At 38.8% G+C, this 19039-nt stretch overlaps 1 protein-coding gene across 1 annotated transcript in view; it reads right to left on the reverse strand.

Annotated features, from left to right (window-relative positions):
* LOC134745205 (BAI1-associated protein 3) overlaps nt 1-18790 on the reverse strand; it is an 85950-nt gene extending 67160 nt beyond the window's left edge. Inside the window, exons 1-4 of the mRNA XM_063679202.1 lie at nt 18406-18790; nt 15973-16177; nt 2450-2642; nt 1581-1800 (exon numbers count right to left, since the gene is read on the reverse strand). Coding sequence (XP_063535272.1) covers nt 1581-1800; nt 2450-2642; nt 15973-16177; nt 18406-18562 — 775 coding nt within the window. The 5' untranslated portion in view covers nt 18563-18790. The remainder of the gene's footprint in view (nt 1-1580; nt 1801-2449; nt 2643-15972; nt 16178-18405) is intronic.
* Between the last annotated feature and the right edge of the window lie 249 nt (nt 18791-19039).

Raw genomic sequence — 19039 nt, forward strand, 5'->3', positions numbered from 1 at the left:
TTAACGTCCGTAACGGAAAAAGATTAAAATAGATACCTGCAACTCGTTGCTTTCAATTCAACGCTACTTGTATGAAATATAAAATGATTTTTGAATAAGAATGTGCTGCGAAAACTGAACAGTGTTCGTCATAGATAAATGTAAAAAAAATGAAATTTAATATTAAAATAAGTAGGTACAGATGAAGCGCTGGTGGCCTAGCGGTAAAAGCGTGAGACTTTCAATCCGGAGGTCGCGGGTTCAAACCCCGGCTCGTACCGTCGCTTTCGTAAAAACTAGTGCCTACATCAATTCTTGGGATTAGTTGCCAAGCGGACCCCAGGCTCCCATGAGCCGTGGCAAGAAGCCGGGACAACGCGAGGAAGATGTACAGATGTAGTGCATAATTGTTTACCATCGTATTTTCTCAGAAACGTTCGTATTTGTCATGCTACTTTACTCAACCTCAGTACTTATTGTACTGAGACTGACTGAAATAGCAGGACACGTTCGTACGTTTCCGTGAAAATACGAAGGAAAACAATTATTATGCACTACATCTGTATTATATCCTACTGATTCAGCCTGATGACAGATAGACACATAGACACAGACAGACGGACAGACGGACAGCGAAGTCTTAGTAATAGGGTCCCGTTTTTACCTTTTGGGTACGGAACCCTAAAAAGTTCACCTGATACAAGTATTAGCTCAATTACTTATATTAAGGTATAGTCAATGTGGTGCTACGCTTGGCGAGCATGTACTACGAACGCATTTGCAATTTATATTTTTCGAGTTTCGATTTTTATTCTCTTATTATAAAAATATATATATGCAGTGTGAAAAAACATTACGGGCCCTGGAGGGAAAGTGCCTGCCTAAAATCTTAAGTTAGTTCATTTTACTTAAAGGAATCATTCTTTTATTTATAAAAATAAACAAAACTGTATTCAGTTTTAATATTATCTTCGGTTACCGCGATAGTTACTCATGAAATAAAACTATGAAAACGGATTATATCGCGTATATTGAATTTATAATACATCCCGACGTTTCGAACTCTTTACAGCGTTCGTGGTCAACGGGTGACTATAAACGGGTGTATTATAAATTCAATATACGCGATATAATCCGTTTTCATAGTTTTATTTCATGTATTCAGTTTTATTTTTTATTTGCTTGTATCGCCTGGAAATCGAACCTACTAAAAATTAAAAAAAAAACCTTGCTATTTTATTTCACTAGTCGATACAGTTCATGTTAATGTTAAAATTTCTCCAAGAAACAGTAGGTCTTACACTCGTCTGTCGTACAAAACATCCATAAAATCGAATATTTAGTATTTTTTGATTTTTTAGTAGGTTCGATTCCCGGACGAGGGAAACGAATTTAAGAAATCTTTGAACGCAGTTTTGTTTCTTTTTAAAAATAAATGAATGTTCCCTTTAAGTAAAATAAGCTAACTTGAGGTTATAACGTACTTTCCCTCCAGGGCCCATTATTTTTTTCCATACTGTATACCTACCTACATTATTGCTAAGTCTTTTGGGCGTCACCGTCAGTGACCCTAATATTTAAAGATAATATTTGAGATTAACCGTTTGCATCTTTGGCCTCCAAGCCATCCGCTTCGATGACCGTGCAGCCGAGTACGACCGTGGGCGGGCGCTCGCTGCCGGCCGCCATGATCGCCCGAGCGTGCAGCTCCGGCGCGACCCTGAACGCGCGCCGAGCGTACTCCACCATGTCTTCCTTGTAGGCCGCGAACTGCCCGTCCGGGGCCGGCGCTCCCACTGCGTTCTCGATGCAAAACAAAACCTGAAACAAACGTTTTTGTAGCAGTTGTGGAACAGCTGGCGATTGGGTGCATATTTTTTTTTGCTTTCAGCTCTAAGATAAAAAACACATCTCGTGACCTTACCTCAGAAAACAATTACGTCACAAGTAAAGCTTGAGGTAGCTCGCTAATAAAAAAATGGCGACGTTAAGGAATGTGTGCTAGGGAGGTCGAGATGGGACTGGGACTAGCGTGTCTGGAGAGTGGAGACCGTTAGCGTTGGCAGCGTTAACGATAACGTCTTTAATAAGATATAACAGCAACACACTTAATTGATCATCGTTAGACCTTATCTTGTTGTAATAAGACTAATAAGGCATAGATACAAATGACCAGTTAAATTTGAGTACTTATACTTACTTGATGAAAAAAGGGCTAAGTTTATAGGACATTGAACCGAAAGGTGACTTGAGAGAGTTGAGAGGTGATCATGCTAATTGTTAGCCGCAAAGGCCTATGTTGTACCTATGCTACATAACAAACAACGTACGTACAGTCAGCAAAGCCCGCAGGGCTTATGCAGATACATATTTGTATTGTATGCTATTTGGGGTGCTAAGCTAATAGCTTTGCTGACTGTACAAACGTGGCATCATAGGTTAAACTTGAGGTTATACTACTTTTGGATACCTCTGTATAAAGATGCTCATGCTCCTTGTGAGACAGTTGGGCCGATACGCTGGGCAGGCCGAGCTCGTGCGGCCCTGGTGGCGGCCGTTCGGCACGCGCCTCGGCGAGCCGCAACGCCGCCAACCGACGATTCTCCTGCCTCCACGATAGTGCCGTGAACGCCTCGAAGTAGGAACCGTCTGTTTCTTTTACCCTGTACAAAGTGCTTAGATTAAGGGTCGGTCGCACCAAATCGTCTGTCACCGTTAAAGTGTTCGTTAAATTTTATAGTAGGTATGGGAAGTTTCATAGTTCACCGCTAAGTGCGGGCTGCGAACGCACCCACGTTACTACTCGAACTTGTATCCGAATGAATGACTTGCTTACTCAGGTCCCGGATGCCGACATATTTGCTGACAGTTTTGGCAAGTTCATTAGGTCCGCCATGTCGGCTTTGAACTTTGCCCCTGTAACTTAAACCATGTTGTATTTGTCTGGATTTGTTTATTAATTATATTCTGTAATTCTAATTGTATTCCAAATTGTAGTTTACTTTTGAATTTGTCAAATATGTATAATTTGTTATTTTGTATTTACCGTGTAAGCGCATTGATTGTTATTTACTGTAAGCTTATAAGTGAAATAAACGATATTGAAAATTGAAATGACGTTGGTCAGTCCGTCAACTGTAGTTGATGCACCGGGCCTAAGTGACAAGGAGCGAAATATTCCGATTTTAAATGTCTGTTAAGTATGGTTATGGTGGAATCGAGTTTTATGGACGCTTTGTCCTTCGCTTTAGACCAAAAAGGTACAAAAGGAACCCTTATGGTGCGACTCTGTCCGTCTGTCTGTCTGTCTGTTACATTGCTAAATATCTCGAGAACTACTGAAGCTATCAATTTGAAATTTGGAATACTTATAAACAGCGTTAACCTTAACACATTGAATGTGTAATTTTTTTTTATTAACTATGAAAAATGCCCAATATACCTAACTTTGGGTATCAGTATCATATTACATAATAACAACATTTTCAATAAACTATGTTTACACTTAATACTTAATACCTACCCTATTACATAATCATATTAACCTCGATAGTAAATTTTAGATTACCTGTCTCACAGATTCAAATTCAATATTGCCTATATGCAAAGCTGCCTAGGTTTAATTAGGTTACAACCCATGCAGCTTTGTGGGTTACCATATTTCCGTCTTTGGTCCCGGATAGTTAGTAGATTTCATTGATCTAGAACGATTAAATTTACTTGTTACCCTCTCGAGCTTACCTTCAATCCATTTAGATTAACGTAACATGAATGTTGTGGTGTTCTACTTCTAACTAAAAGTTTATTCTAATTTCTAATAAACAACCTTTTGTTGAGAGCGCTGGTGGCCTAGCGGAAAGAGCGTGCGACTTTCAATCCGGAAGTCGCGGGTTCAAACCCCGGCTCGTACCAATGAGTTTTTCGGAACTTATGTAAGTACGAAATATCATTTGATATTCGTTACCAGTCGCTTTTCGGTGAAGGAAAACATTGTGAGGAAACCGGACATTAGGATTGGGATTACCAAATAAGACCTAGTTTACCCTCTTGGTTGAAAGGTCAGATGGCAGTTGCTTTCGTAAAAACTATTAGTGACTACGCCAAATCTTGGGATTAGTTTCCAAGCGGACCCCAGGCTCTCATGAGCCGTGGCAAAATGCCGGGATAACGCGAGGAAGATGATGATGAAACGGTCTTTTCGAACGAGCGAGCGAAGCTAAGTGAAGTTCTTACATTCAACTTGGAACACAACATAGCTGGCTCGGGGCACGTCCCGGCAATTCGATGTTTTTAAGCTGAACTACCAGAGGAATGTACATACAATAACTTAAGTAAATTTGTTCTAATTTAAAAGAATTTCAGTAAACGTGTCGATGAAGGCATTTTATTTTAGTTTTTAAATTATGAGCAGGCTCGATCAAAGGGTTATGGAGCTAGAAGAGCCTAGAAGGCCATAAAGCTATTTGTGAGGGGTCTTGTTATTCTGGCCATCTTATTTGCAAGAAAGTATGGTCGAGTTTTGTATCAAATGAAAATGCTCGGTTTACACATTTATAATACTGTCTTTTAATTTACGATATTAAAGGATTGGCAAGATTTATAAAAATGAAATTAGGTATTTGACATTTGACAAGAAAGATTACGGCTTACCACAGATACAGTTTTTTTATCTCTATGGTGACTTAAATCTAATAGTTAAGGGCTCCACTTGGCGGGGGATGCGGTGCGGTGATAAAAACGAAACTGTGGAACCCAATTTAAAAAAAAAACAGCATTCCCCGTTGACTGTAGAATGGGTGCAGATATCAAATGTCTAGGCTAAGAGATTCTAAACCGCTAGTAAACTCGAGATTGTGAACAAGCCTGCCCGACGCCGACGATGGACGGAGACAATTTGGAGAAACTGGTATGAATATGAGGTCGAACCTGAGCTTTGTAAAATATATCGGTGCCCAGTGTAAAATAAGTACAAAACACTGAAAAATATCCTATTTCAAAATACCTAACTAATGCGAGATGCAAAATAACTAATGCGAGGAAAATGCCTAACACCAAGTCGCGTAGTGGTATGAGGTCGCATGTGGTGCACGCAAAGTAAACATAGTTTATCTACACACATATCATAAACCCTCTGATATGTGTTGAAGGCATCATCAAAATCCGTAAATAATGGCCAACATTAAGATCAACTGTTTTGTTACAGCAAATTTTTTATCCGTGAAAATGTTATTATTGCTAAATAATAACATCGATTTCGATAATATTATTTTATTCAAATTTCGAACATCTGAAAAACAAAGAAATTTGATTTGACCTCTATTCTAATATCAGTCGAGATGACGTTTTATTCGAAATGAAATGTCAATTGCATACAAATTTGACAAATCTCGCTTGTTAGTTGGTATCGAACGATATGACAATCGACCCCCACTCTAGTTTGCCTCTGAATTTTAAAAAAAACTACGGATGCGTGACATGCGTGAAAAAAGTTTTCTTTGCCGCCATTTGACGTGTAGTTTATCTTTCAATTAGTTTGTAAGTAAAAAATAATTTGTTTTGTTGTTTTTAAAGTAACTCTAGCAAAAGTTTCGTGTAAAATGTGCGATAAAGATATTTCGGAGACCACCACCACCACCACCTCATATCCGCGAATTCCGCCAGAGAATAACTATGCCCCAATGTCGGCTGTAATATGAGGTTAGTGAATATATCATAGAAAGTTTATAATATGTGTGTAGATAAAGCAGTGTATGTAACTGTACATAATTAGGCATTAAAACACTCGTGTGATTCTATTATGAAACTCAGTACGTTCGTTTCATAAACCCACACTCGAGTTTTAATGCCTTTCATTATGGAGCAGTCACATAAACTACTATTACAGTACATATGGTGCTACTTTCTCGCACTAGTGCGTAAAGAGCACTTTTCGTGCTTATGTCGAAAGTTTAAAGCGCCATATGTACTGTAAAACGTTGTACGATACACGTGCGAAAAGGTAATTCGCAACTCGTGTCGATTTAAAACACTGCCTGCGGTCGTGTTTTAATTTATCGCCACTCGTTTCGAAATTCCTCTTTTCCGCACTTGTATCGTACATAACTATTGTGCATATTATATGTGCTGCTCAGGCACGTATAGTTGTGTCAATCCGAATAAAAGGTATCTTTCCTCGCGTAGGGTTGTATTTGTATTATGAACATTGTTAATAGTGGCGTAATTACAGCCCTAAACACGTAGGTACGAAGGTAAAAAGGCACAAACAGTAGGTATACTATAGGTCATTAATGTCATAAGAACGTGAAAAATACAACTAACAAATATTATTTGTTTATGAAAATGTATTTTCACCACACCATCAGCAGGTAAAGGGTCTTGATTGTTCAAAAACTGATGGGAAAGTTGCATTTTATCCAAATGTGGGGCAAAGTAATCAAATGCTAATTTTGAGTGGATTCCTTATGTTGGCTGGTAGAATTGACTTTTAAATGATGATTTTGCATGATAAATATTTACCATTCATTTTGAATTGATTTACGTTGATTTTGTTTGATATTTTACAGTTAGCATTTTCCTTGTCTTGGTGTGGTGAAAAATATTATATATATTTCACTCGGTGCCAAAATTTGTTTTTCCCCTCACTAGCTCGGAAAGCCGTCTTTTATCCTTTAAAACAAGCGGGGAAAAACATTCGTTTGCTCGGGTATCAATATTAGCACGAGAGGTTAAACAAAAACTTTGCCCCTTGTAAAACAAGTATAGTTGGTCAAGCAACTCTCGTCAGTAGAAAAAGGCGGCTTTAAAAATGTAGGCTCGAAGGGATATCGTACCAAAGAAAATTTGAATTTCGCGCCTTTTTCTACTGACAAGATTTGCTTAATCAACTATAACTATTACTAATATTGTCTTCGGTTACCGCGATAGTTACTCATGAAATAAAACTATGAAAACGGATTATATCGCGTATATTGAATTTATAATACATCCCGACGTTTCGAACTCTTTACAGCGTTCGTGGGTGACATCAGCCGGGGACACCCGTTGACCACGAACGCTGTAAAGAGTTCGAAACGTCGGGATGTATTATAAATTCAATATACGCGATATAATCCGTTTTCATAGTTTTATTTCATGTATAACTATTACTATTTTGTACGTGATTGTTTTAGAACAGGTATTTACGAGGTTTGATCTCATTGTTTACCTAACATAAGAGTGGTTTTCCTTGTATAATATACCTTATACCTACACATTCGTTACAATACAAAAAGTATCTAGCTAATCTAAACTACGAGTATTGTAAACTTCTTTTCCCATGCGGATCAAAACTAGGAAATAACTTTTGCTTTTATTTTACCGTAGACGTTTAATGAATCACGTAAGTTTCTAGCTTACTTAGCATAACTAAAACTTTCGTAATAGTCATAACGATATACTTACTTTCTAATTCTATAAAAATACTTATAGAGAGAGATCTACTTATGGTGTTTTATTGACTGTAGTATATTGTGAGAATCTCAAATTTATATACAGGGTGGCCAAAAAATAAGTGCATTCCCGTTGCCAGGGAGGTTTTGGGATTATACTTAGCAACTTTTATTATGGGACCAACCCCGAAATCGCAAAAAAACTTTGGCTGTTTCATACATTTTGGCTGGTCCATTTTATATGGGAGGGTATTTTTTTTTCTCGCGATGTCGTTGTTGGTCCCATAGTAAAAGTTGCTCAGTATAATCCCAAGACATCCCTGGCAACGGGAAGTGGGGAATGCACTTATTTTTGGCCACCCTGTATATTTTTGTAATTTTAAAATAAATAGTTTAGAAGTAATTTAAGAAAATAGCCAATTAATGACCAAATTGTGTAAAGTACGGAACCCTAGGAACACGACTCCGACTCGCACTTGGCCGGGTTTTTTATAGGTACATGCTAGTATAGCTGTGCATTTCTTCTATCAATATTTACTTTACCGGGACGAGGTTTTCGCTATTTCCCAGCTAAGGACTCCCGGGTGTGGCAATCAATACGAAGGGATTCGCAGCCAATGAAACCTCGGTAATGTGCGTTGAGTAGCAGTCGAGGTTCGCTAGTTTCCAACCGATTATGTAGGGATCACCACATGAAAAGGTTACTTACAGCATCGATTTACCATAGTTACTTAAGGTATCAAGAAACGGTATTCAAATTATATAATTTGTTTAAGATTTGATATTGTTGTGTAGGTAAAACTACATACTTAATTTGAACATTTGGAACTATTCTTACCTTCACACACGAACCCTACCTATTCCCTAAAAGATACCTAGCATTTAGACTCGACAAGAAACCGACTCCTTACAATCGGCGACAAAAAAGAAATTACAAATACCTATATCCCCAATTAGTATAAGAGTTCCCGCTCGGGCCTCTACTCCGCCTCGTCTTGTTTAGTCAATGAAAAAGCGTTTTCCTTCCGAATGTTGGCTATCCCGCTCAAATCGCTCAATATTCAATTAACATTGTTATTTAAAGGTCGCGAAATTCTTTAGGACAGCTCAGCTTGGTAAATTCATAGCATAGCAACAACCTGAAATATATAATATAGGCATTCAGTCCGCCATTTGTACTTTTTTGATGTGCAATAAAGTTTAAAAATATATAAATAAATAGGTAAATAAATAAATAAATTTGCATCTGAAGCTTGTTTAGAGAGCCGAGCTAAATTTTTCGTAGCTCACGAAGATCTATAGGTAGGTATGCATAAGTAGATAATCTATGTACTAGTGTTTACCGAGACACCTGCATTTTTGCAACTGTATGTACAGTGTATGGCGTTTGGAGCTTACGCTATTATTAACGCCGCTCCAATTAATATTGGATGGCGCTTACGTCGCATAGCGCCGCAATAATTTGCGACGTACAGCTAGCGCGCCGTAAGGTACCTTTTGCCGTGAAATGTCACATATCTTTACTATTTCATATCTAGTGAATCTCTTATTAATTTCTCGAATCGCGCCGTAATATACTTGCTTGTTCTCACTGCAATATTGGCATTCAATATTATGTATGTACTATCTACACCATAATTGTTGTACAGTCGGCCTCAAACAGATGGTGACGGTCAAAGTGGCCAAATATATCAGGACACATCTTTATTTCTGTGGTAACAAAGGTGTGTTACGATATATTTAGCCACTTTGGCGGTCACTATTTATTAAATTTGATGTTGACTATAGATAAACATTAGCATACAATTCGCATATATAAATACAATCAACTTCTAGAAAAGCGGTCGTTAAATATCTGAACCTTACACCTACACGTCACTTTACTTGCACTACATAAACCCGTAACGATACGTCGCTCATAACGAAGATGCTTCGAATTGCAATCCCATAGCTCGTTAGTCGGACACACTCCCGGACCCATTGGTCATTCATAACTCTTCGATCTCACCGACCACGTCACAACGTTCCTTTACTGAAACATATTCCTGCGGTGTTTCCTTTCACGACGTCTGTACACTTACAACATGATAAAAGACACACAGAGATTGCGAACGAGAACATACCTATTGTGCTATGCTACTAATTAATTGCAAGCTACATTACTTACTGAAACCGCAATTCTTAGCACATTTTTTTTTCTATTATCCAAAACACTAAATTAATATTTGTTTGCCAGGCCATTTATTTACAACCAATTACACCATTATTACTACGTGACATAAGCGCCGACCGCTAAAGGGCTCTTTAGGTATGGATTGTCACAAATAAAATTATTAAATGTCAACAATCTTACTTATTATTGTAGTACAAATATCTGAACACGCCTCTATTGTCAACTGATTGTTGACAATCCTTGAGGCGTTAGAGTGCGTGTTCAGATATTTATGGCCGCACTGATATATCTGATGGCGACTGTACCTGTACATAATCTAGTGCGCCCGAGTATAGAGTACATTATACTAGAGAGTGGGGGCCAAGGGGCGGGCAACCGGGCATCATAAGCGTCGCGAGCACGGGGTACAGAGCAACAGGTCGCTTGATGACCTATATTAGCCAGAAAGTTGTATTGTTTATATTATGCCGGGCTTAATTTTATGGAGACCACTGTTTTGTGATGTCGGTTTATTTTTCTTATTAATGATTACTTATGTGCCTACTAAGCGAACCCTTCTAAAATAGATTTTATAACAAAGTTCTAAACTAAAGGGTGTGGACAGGGTTTATTGAATGTTATCAACGTGAGTAAATAAGCAAACCGTATCAAGCCCTAACAAATTGGATTTCCCTTGAGCAGGAGATGGGCCTCGCAATACTTAATTGCTCCTATCAGGACTACATATACGACGAGGCAATCACCCTGTCCCGTGGAGGAAGCGACCGAACGCCTGTACCTATGTAGGTACGAGTAAGTACAAGTGTATCTTCGGTGAACCACACTGTGACAGTAGGCAGGGGTGAAATTACTATATTGTTGCGATTCCGCATCGATACAATCGCTCTAGACACAAATCACAGACAAATTCTTGAATAAGATACGATGCAGATAGGTAGTGATGTATTTATTCAATCGTATAGCATAAAAATGATATAACTAATCGAAATAAAGCATCAGGTATGTAACAAATTAATATCCAAGGTATTTAGCTATTCAGGCTCAACAGTTGTGACGAAGAGCAGGTCATCGGGGCTTCCAAATTAAGTTCCGAATGGGCATGCACAAAAGATAGACGACGTTATGTCGCTCGATTCGATTTACTACTTCGCAGCTAAACAGTCATGCCCATGCCAGCCGCAACAGTCGTTTCATTCACTGTCTTTGATACCTATCGTCAATACGGAAAAATAACTTGAATATATATTTCTGCGTAACTTGTAATAATGAACCGGAAATTACTTCATCAACACAAGAATTGCTAAGGTAACGCTACCCAGATGTAAAATGGAATAAAAGTTGCAATCGGGCCCGACTTTAATCAAATATTCTATTCGGCCAAATGAAACCCCCGTTGATAAATCGAGTCATCTACCCAGACGGGAGACCGCCTGCTATTTCACCGACTTTGTTTATTGATGCCCATTACCATGCTCAGGCCTGAATTAAATAAAGTTCACTTAAACCGAACTTCGGTGGGATTGCTATATAGGGACGTGTTACCTGTAGACTTACCTACCTACCTATAGGCTTCATGATTCATGTTTCATGAGACATGAGGGTTTTTTTTTCTAATTTATCATTAGTGTGTCTAATTAAGCTTGCATGATTTGACCCGAACATACATATAGGTATACCTACATACAAACATACATTGCAACTTGTAAAATACTCTAAACGAAAATTACCTTTATGAGTTCTAAGCAAAAAACCGGCCAAGTGCGAGTCGGACTCGCGCACGAATAATGTAGTATACAGTATATAGCAGAAGGCCCTTACACCGTGACCGTACATTTCCTTTTCCTTATCAGAACAAGTGCGCTTACGTTGGCATCTTTGGACAGTCAGAACTGACATACATACTACGGTACACGGTACATGATTGCATACAATACAAAAGCCTCAAGATAGAATAAATGTTACTATTTTCTTATAAAATAAGCAATATAATTTGTATCTGTTAGTGGTAAATTTACTTACAACAATGTTGTCAACATTCTTACCTAAATGTCATAACGTGGTACGAGCGACTTTTAATTTGATTAATTAAACCAGATTAAACATTGAGAATATATCTACTGTAGTACGAGTAGCAGTGAAGTGAAGTATCTATGCTCTGTGTGCTGTGTGTGCGTGTGTACTCCACCAGCTGCTAAGGCAAGCCAGAGGCTATTTATCCAAGAAAAATCCCGATTCGCTCAGGTAAGTGAAACCGCTTCTTTCTAACCCCAACAGCCCGCCACAATACATTTCCTAGGAGTAGGTTGATACTAGTATTATAGGTACATAATCTGTGCCTCGGCCGCAAAGACTTGCCGCTGATTTGCAATTCCCTTCCCTCGGAACACGTTAATATCCTTTGGCTCCGCAACTTCCCGATACCGTTATTTATCTTGATAACCTTTGCTTTGCCGTCAACGTCCAAAATGAATTTATTGCTACTGAGATTCCCACGGTGTTAATAAAGAATAAGTTGCCTTATCGGACGAAAATAAATTATTTTAGTACCTACGTAAACTCTTTGTATGAATACTTAATGAATAATAACTAGTAACTACAAACAAATATATACTCGTACTTACTGTGTAGGTACGATAAGAGCGTCACCAATTAAAATAATCGGTGTTAAGGGACATCATGTATTTTTCAAATCACTTATTCGAAAAAGAGCTTATTCTTCCCCGCTAGGAGGGATCAAAGTGGCACTTTTGTTCCCTGCTAGGAGGGATCAAAGTGGTACGTACGGTACGTACTTTTCTGTTCTAAGACACGATTTTTTTCTTTTTTGCATACAATTTTTTTAGGTAATTAATATTTTGTAACATAATAATTTACTCATAGGTGATGTGAAAAACAGTATGTGTCACATGGTAGCAAAATTATTTCCACCTTGGGCGTTATCACTTGAATAACTCACTACGCTCAAGATTCTATTTTAGAATCCGTCGCTACGCTTAGGATTCAATTATAGAATCCTTCGCTTCGTTCTGGATTCAATGCACGCCCTCGTCGTAAATATGTCATTTTGCTCCCTTGTGACACAATCTACTATTTCACATCACCAATTTGAAACAGGGCTTTTTCTTCTCTGCTAGGAGGGATCAAAGTAATACTTTTCTTCCCTGCTAGGAGGGATCAAAGTGATACTTTTCTTTCCTGCTAGGAGGGATCAAAGTAACACTTGTCTGTTCTATTCTAGGACATTATTTTTTATTTATTTTTTGCACATTATTTGTTTAGCTTAAATAACATTTTTAAGGTGGTTCGATTTTCATACAAAATTCAATCTGCTTTAATTAAGGCACTACACACTATTACTACACAAATATTTGCTCATTTATCTACTTTCGAATATTCGTTTGCGCTAAATTAATAGAAAAACTTTGTTTCATACAGAAATCATACATAAATCAACGTAATTTTTTCATCAATTTTACGTATGTGTGTGTCACAAATGTCGTGTACAAATACGTTGCGTGCGGCGTTGCCACTCTATGACGTTGGCGACGTTGCCTGGCCGACCTGGCAGGATTTGCAGTGCCATCATGTTTAGTGCATTTTTATTTGACAGTGTTGACACTGACACATAGGGTTATGTTTATTGTGTCAATTTGTTTGTATAAATTGAAAATGATAGCAACGTCTAAATCAAGTTACAAAAATCATCGGTGTTCTGGTCCGCGAAAATCCAGAAAAATTCAGACTCAATTGAAGCGGAATTCATGATGGTGAAGTTTCGTAAGGTAGGTACAGTTTCATTCCTTCATTGTACATTGTAATTTTCTCGTGCCGATCTTTTTAGAAAATAATTCTCACTTCTTCCGTAATGGTAGAGTAGATATAAGCAGTGAACAATACCTATATAATGTAATTATTACTGTTTTGGTTGCCGAATAGTCAATGTGTCACTAACTCTAGGTTTTTTTAGGTATTGTGCAAAATGAAGAGGCATTCTTGGAAATAAAATGTTTTCCTTCATTAGCCAGAAAAAATCAGGACATCCTCACTGCAATAAAGTAAAATAAAACATTTCCTGGGGATGAAAATTATGGAATTTTGTCTATGAATGAAAAACAGAATTATTACTAGGTAAGTAAATGATAACTTTATTAGAATCCATATTGTTGCATCATCTTTCTTCCTATAACATTAGAGATTTTGTGCTATCATGATATTATTTTTCTTTCAGGTACAGGGACAACTACGGATAACAAATATGAAAAAATGTTATTTCATTTGTTGTGTGAATCCATCTACACCAACAAGACATCCACTGCTGGACATAGGCCTTCCCAGGGATCTCCACAACGACTGGTCTTGCAAGACCGGCCAAAATATCGAGAAATAAATAATATAAATAAACATGATAAATATCCCGTTTTCTATAATAGTTATAATTAGAAGGCCATGCAATGTTGTTACTCACTGTACCTACTTGAATCCAAAAAAAAAATATAAAAAAAGTTTTAATTTTATTTTACAATTACTACTTTATTATTAGTACATTACGATACAAGTGCGAAAAGTAGGAAATTGGCAACGAGTGGCGATAAATTGAAACACGACCGAAGGAAGTGTTTTAATCGACACGAGTTGCGAATTACCTTTTCGCACGTGTATTGTACAACGTTTTACAGTACATAATTATGGCCCTTTACATTTTCGACATATGCACGTATTGTACTAATTACCGCACTAGGGCGGTAACGTATATGTAGCACCATATGTACTAAAAAGTATTTTACAGTACATATGGTGCAACTTTCTCGCCCTAGTGCGTAAAGAGCACTTTTCATGCATATGTCGAAAGTTTAAAGGGCCATATGTACTGTAAAACGTTGTACGATACACGTGCGAATAGGTAATTCGCAACTCGTGTCGATTTAAAACACTCTGCGGTCGTGCTTTAATCTGTCGCCACTCGTTTCGAATTTCCTCTTTTCCGCACTTGTATCGTAAATAACTATTTCAAACTGCAAGGGTACGATGATAGATCTCAATTCAATATAATTTTGCAACACTTGGCATTATTAGGTTATAAATTGTATGGAGATGAAATCTATCATCGTACCCTTCCAGTTTGAAAAATACTATAGAGGCTGGGCAGTAAGGGATTGCTTTACTTGTAGAACTATATTTAGCGCTTTAAAAAAAAACTGATACCTGACACTTACAAACCTGGACTTCCTTGGGCTAGTGCTACTAAGAATCGTCAGTATTCTCCATCCTTTCTGAGTTGGAAGAACCCAAAAAGGTGAGATTTGTGAAAGTCAGGTTTTCAATATATGTGGCGTTTTCAACCAAACGGGTACCTACTTATTGTTGTCATATTTCCATAAAGCTTCAAAATGAAATCAACCTAATAGACAACCGACAATGTGGTACCTTTTAGTTCAAAACGTCACATATTTTTATAAAACGTTATAAACTAATTTATTAATAATACTGAATATCTGGGAGAAAAATAAAACATAAGTAAAAACTCAAAAATGCTCGTTTTCCCAGAGATAAGACCTACCTAGATCGAACCCCTTACAGCAAATTTCATCGAAATCGTTAGAGCCGTTTCCGATATCAATGAAATATATTTCGGTTATATCGGAATCGGACAAGAATTCGAAGAATAAAAGGTATAAGAAACATAAGATAACACAAAAAGGACAAAAAAAGTACCCCTGTCGTACCAGTCTCGAACCCTAATCTTCTTGCACGTATTTCCACGAACATACCGCAACGCCATTGCAGTATACTTACACTGCATGAAATTGTCTACTACAAGCATCACGGAAACACTGTTTGCATGTGTGAGTAATAGTAGGAAATAGCATGACAGAAACACTCTGTCGACTTTAAAAGTGTTTTTTGCACTAATGAAGTATTCAATGTTTATTATAATAGTTCAATATTTATGTAAAGAGTGCGCTAAACATACTTTTAAGTATACAGATACCAACACTATTCCACAAAAAAATAAAACCTGAAAATTTGCGAAAGTGACGCCATCTAGCGGGGTTTAAGCTTTGGGTAACCTAGTCGAACCACCTTAAACATCATAATTACCTCATAGGTATGTAATGTGAAAAGCAGTATGTTAGCAAAATTTGGTAGCAAAATTATTTCCATCTTGGGCGCGACACACTTGAATCTTTAAGATCTTTATTTGTTGATAAATGGATATTCCTTAGGTTTTGAGAGCCCGTTAAATCGTCGTAGCTACCTACCCTAAACCTAAAACAAATAATAAGAACAAAATGCGGGTAGCCCTATAAACCTGCGAAGCTACATGTTGATAGAATTGCTCGCCATCTTGCGACCAAGAACGTAATGTCAGAAATGCAAGTCCACGCAACTTACCCAGAATTCACTGAGCTGTCTACTTCAGGCCACGAGAGCCGCCTCTTGCAGAAGGCCATGGTGGGCTTTTCCGGCGGCAGCGGCTGACGAGGTACGCGCAGCGACCCGCCTCGGCGGACCGGCGCCGCTGGAGCCAGGCACTCTAACGTGCGGCGCCGCGTGCTCAGCGCCGACGCGCCCTCCGTTGGCACCACTCGGGGAAAACCTACACATAAAAAAAACACAAAAATGACCAGCAAGTTTGACTTTGCTGATAAAAAATTTGGTGGCGAACTGCATAGTTTACGGTTAGTCAAAAATTAAAAAAAATGAAGTATCAATTTTTGTAAGTGCGATGTTGCATATAATAATCCTTTATTTGACACGAACTTTAAAAAAAGTTGAAACGCCGTTATAAAATGTAGACTTGGGTCCTATAAGGGTCCTATATAAGTTTCTAACCTTTGTAAGGTGGTTTCTTTTTCACGACTACGACTACGATGACGCCACTGGTCCTCCGTTTGTCTTCGCGCCGACACGACATCACACGACATGGTGTAATAAGGCTGCGATCGTGGCCCAAAATGGTCCCGCCGGAAGATCAGCGCTGACTTTCGGGTCAGCATTATGCTGAGGCGAGACCATTTTCGTGGTAAACTTCAACTCCTACCTATTTTATAAATTCCTATAGTTTTAGTTATACTTTTGTATGTAATTTTAGTTTTAAGTTTATCACGAATAAAACATTTGATTCTGATTCTAATACTGAGTGTAGGGTTTTCTTAAAACCGCGCCTACACACCCGTGGTCACAATCAGTATCACATTTGGTGACCCCACAATCCCCACATTCTTTGCTCTGAGTTGACAATAAGTCTGTCAATAACGCAGCAATTATTAAACCGGATGATACTCGTTCGCGGTATTCACAAAGCTCGATTTACATTTGCTCTTGTTTCGTCATAACATGTTAAATATTTTACGTGCGTCGGGATTACTACGATTACATTTAATTTATTTTGCATTAGGTACTTTGATTTAGTAGCTTGACGTAAACTGTCATTTATTATGTAGGTATGGTTCTATACCATCCATAAGGTATGGGATGTATGGATTTTTGTAGGTTTCATATAGAGAGGTAGTATTCATTAAAAAAACGATATCTGTCACTATAGTCTATAGAGCACCATAGAGTAACTTGCTGTAGTCACACTGTCACTAATAAGTTAATAACTATTGAATTATTTTAGGTATATTTTTACTGCTTCTTGGTTGGTCATTACTCATTAATTATTTCGTTTACAACATAAGAGTTAGAGGTTCTACTTATAATATAACTTATATATGTGACACGGACATTTGACTATGTAGATTGCGGATAGACTTGATATGCCTACTCTCAGCAGTGGCTCTAGCTTCGTGTGCGAGAGAGAGAGTACATCATGGCAACTTTCGACGGAGTTGACTGCCCTCCAATAATGAGAGCTGATGAGGCTGCACACTTGCTGCACACTGTGATGAAGTAGGTAAGTCTGCCAGTCGTAAGCCCTATATCTAATATGTCCACCACACCATTTCATTCACATCAAAATACTAACACCTCGCACGGTGACTGTAGAAAGTTTTCTAAGACGACTTCTCACTGGAGAAACATCCCCACGTATTTTTCTAAAGACGTAGCATGGTCACGCTACCCCCTCTGCCACGCATAAGGTTAGCTTTACTCGATACTTTTTCCAATCACGCCACCAATCTACTTCAGTCGGCGGTCCACATGTCTTTGAACGGACCAATCACAGCACGGGACTCGCTCACGTCGTCCTCCGCACCCCCGTATTTTTGGCAGCATCGGTTTCATGAAACAATTACTCTAAGCTACGTCTTTAGAAAAATACGTGGTCTGTGTGTGCTACCTAATTGGATTCACGTTTTCCACAATTACTTACTTTAAAACATTTTTGTTTTTTTAGAAAACTGGACTCGTCACTGCTGTGTAAGTCGAACCACGGCGTGGTACAAGGTAAGTATTACCTTTATAAAAAATACATAAGATAAGTAAACCTTATACTAAAAGACGACGCTTAAACGCCAGGAATTACTTATTCTTTCATAGTAGTTGGTTACCATTGATTAGTTGACAGCCAGTTAGCTGAGTTGACATCAGCGTCTACTTGGACCGGAACACCTCAATTATTTCAAAAAAGTGATGCATGACGGCCGCAGTGGCTGGTGCTGTCTCCTAGGGAGAGCGGTGGCGTAAAGGTGACGTATGGCGCAGCGGCAGTGTCAGCCCTGCCACATACTGGCCTAGTGATGCCAGGAAACTGACTTACCTCTCATGGTAGCCGTGGAGGGTGGCGGCTGCGTCGCTTCTTCATAGGAGGGCGTTATGCGGCGCAGCGACAGTTCCAGCCCTACAACATGCTAGCCCAGTGGTATCAGGAAACTGACTCACCCCTCATGGTAGCCGTGGAAGACTGCGGCGGCGGCTGCGCCGTCTCCTCGGCGGAGCGGTGGCGCGACGGCGGCGCGCGGCGCGGCGACAACGCCAGCCCAGCCACGCTGTCCGCCACGCCCGCCACGTACTGGCCTAGTGACGTCAGGAAACTCATCGCCACTATATCACTTCACTACACGATGTAACTTATTACTCATTTGCTAGCGTACTAGCTTCAGTGGCGGATTTGCCCTAAGGCCAAGTAGGCCCGGGCCTAGGGCGGCAAGACGTTAAGGGCGGCAGCAAGCAAGTTAAGTGTTGAGAAAGGGGCGGCTAGTAGTTACTACAGGGCCTGGGGCCTAGGGCGGCCAAGACTGCAAATCCGCCACTGGCTAGCTTAAACGTATTTAACGTATAAATCACTATTTGACACTGCTTTAACCGTTTTTACTGCACATTGTCAGTTCCTTTTGTAAGTTTATCTGAAACAAAAACAAGAATGTTAAATAGAATAAACCACCATCTTTTATGCAGAGTGAAATTCGTAACATGAGACGGAATGTTGGATGACCCTTGGAGAAAGCAGTTGTTAACTTGTTAGAGTACCCTCTAGCATCACGTCTTTCTATTTCGGGTATTTTTTTTTTTAAAT

This window comes from Cydia strobilella, chromosome 11, assembly GCF_947568885.1.
Source record: "Cydia strobilella chromosome 11, ilCydStro3.1, whole genome shotgun sequence".
Lineage (NCBI taxonomy): Eukaryota > Metazoa > Arthropoda > Insecta > Lepidoptera > Tortricidae > Cydia > Cydia strobilella.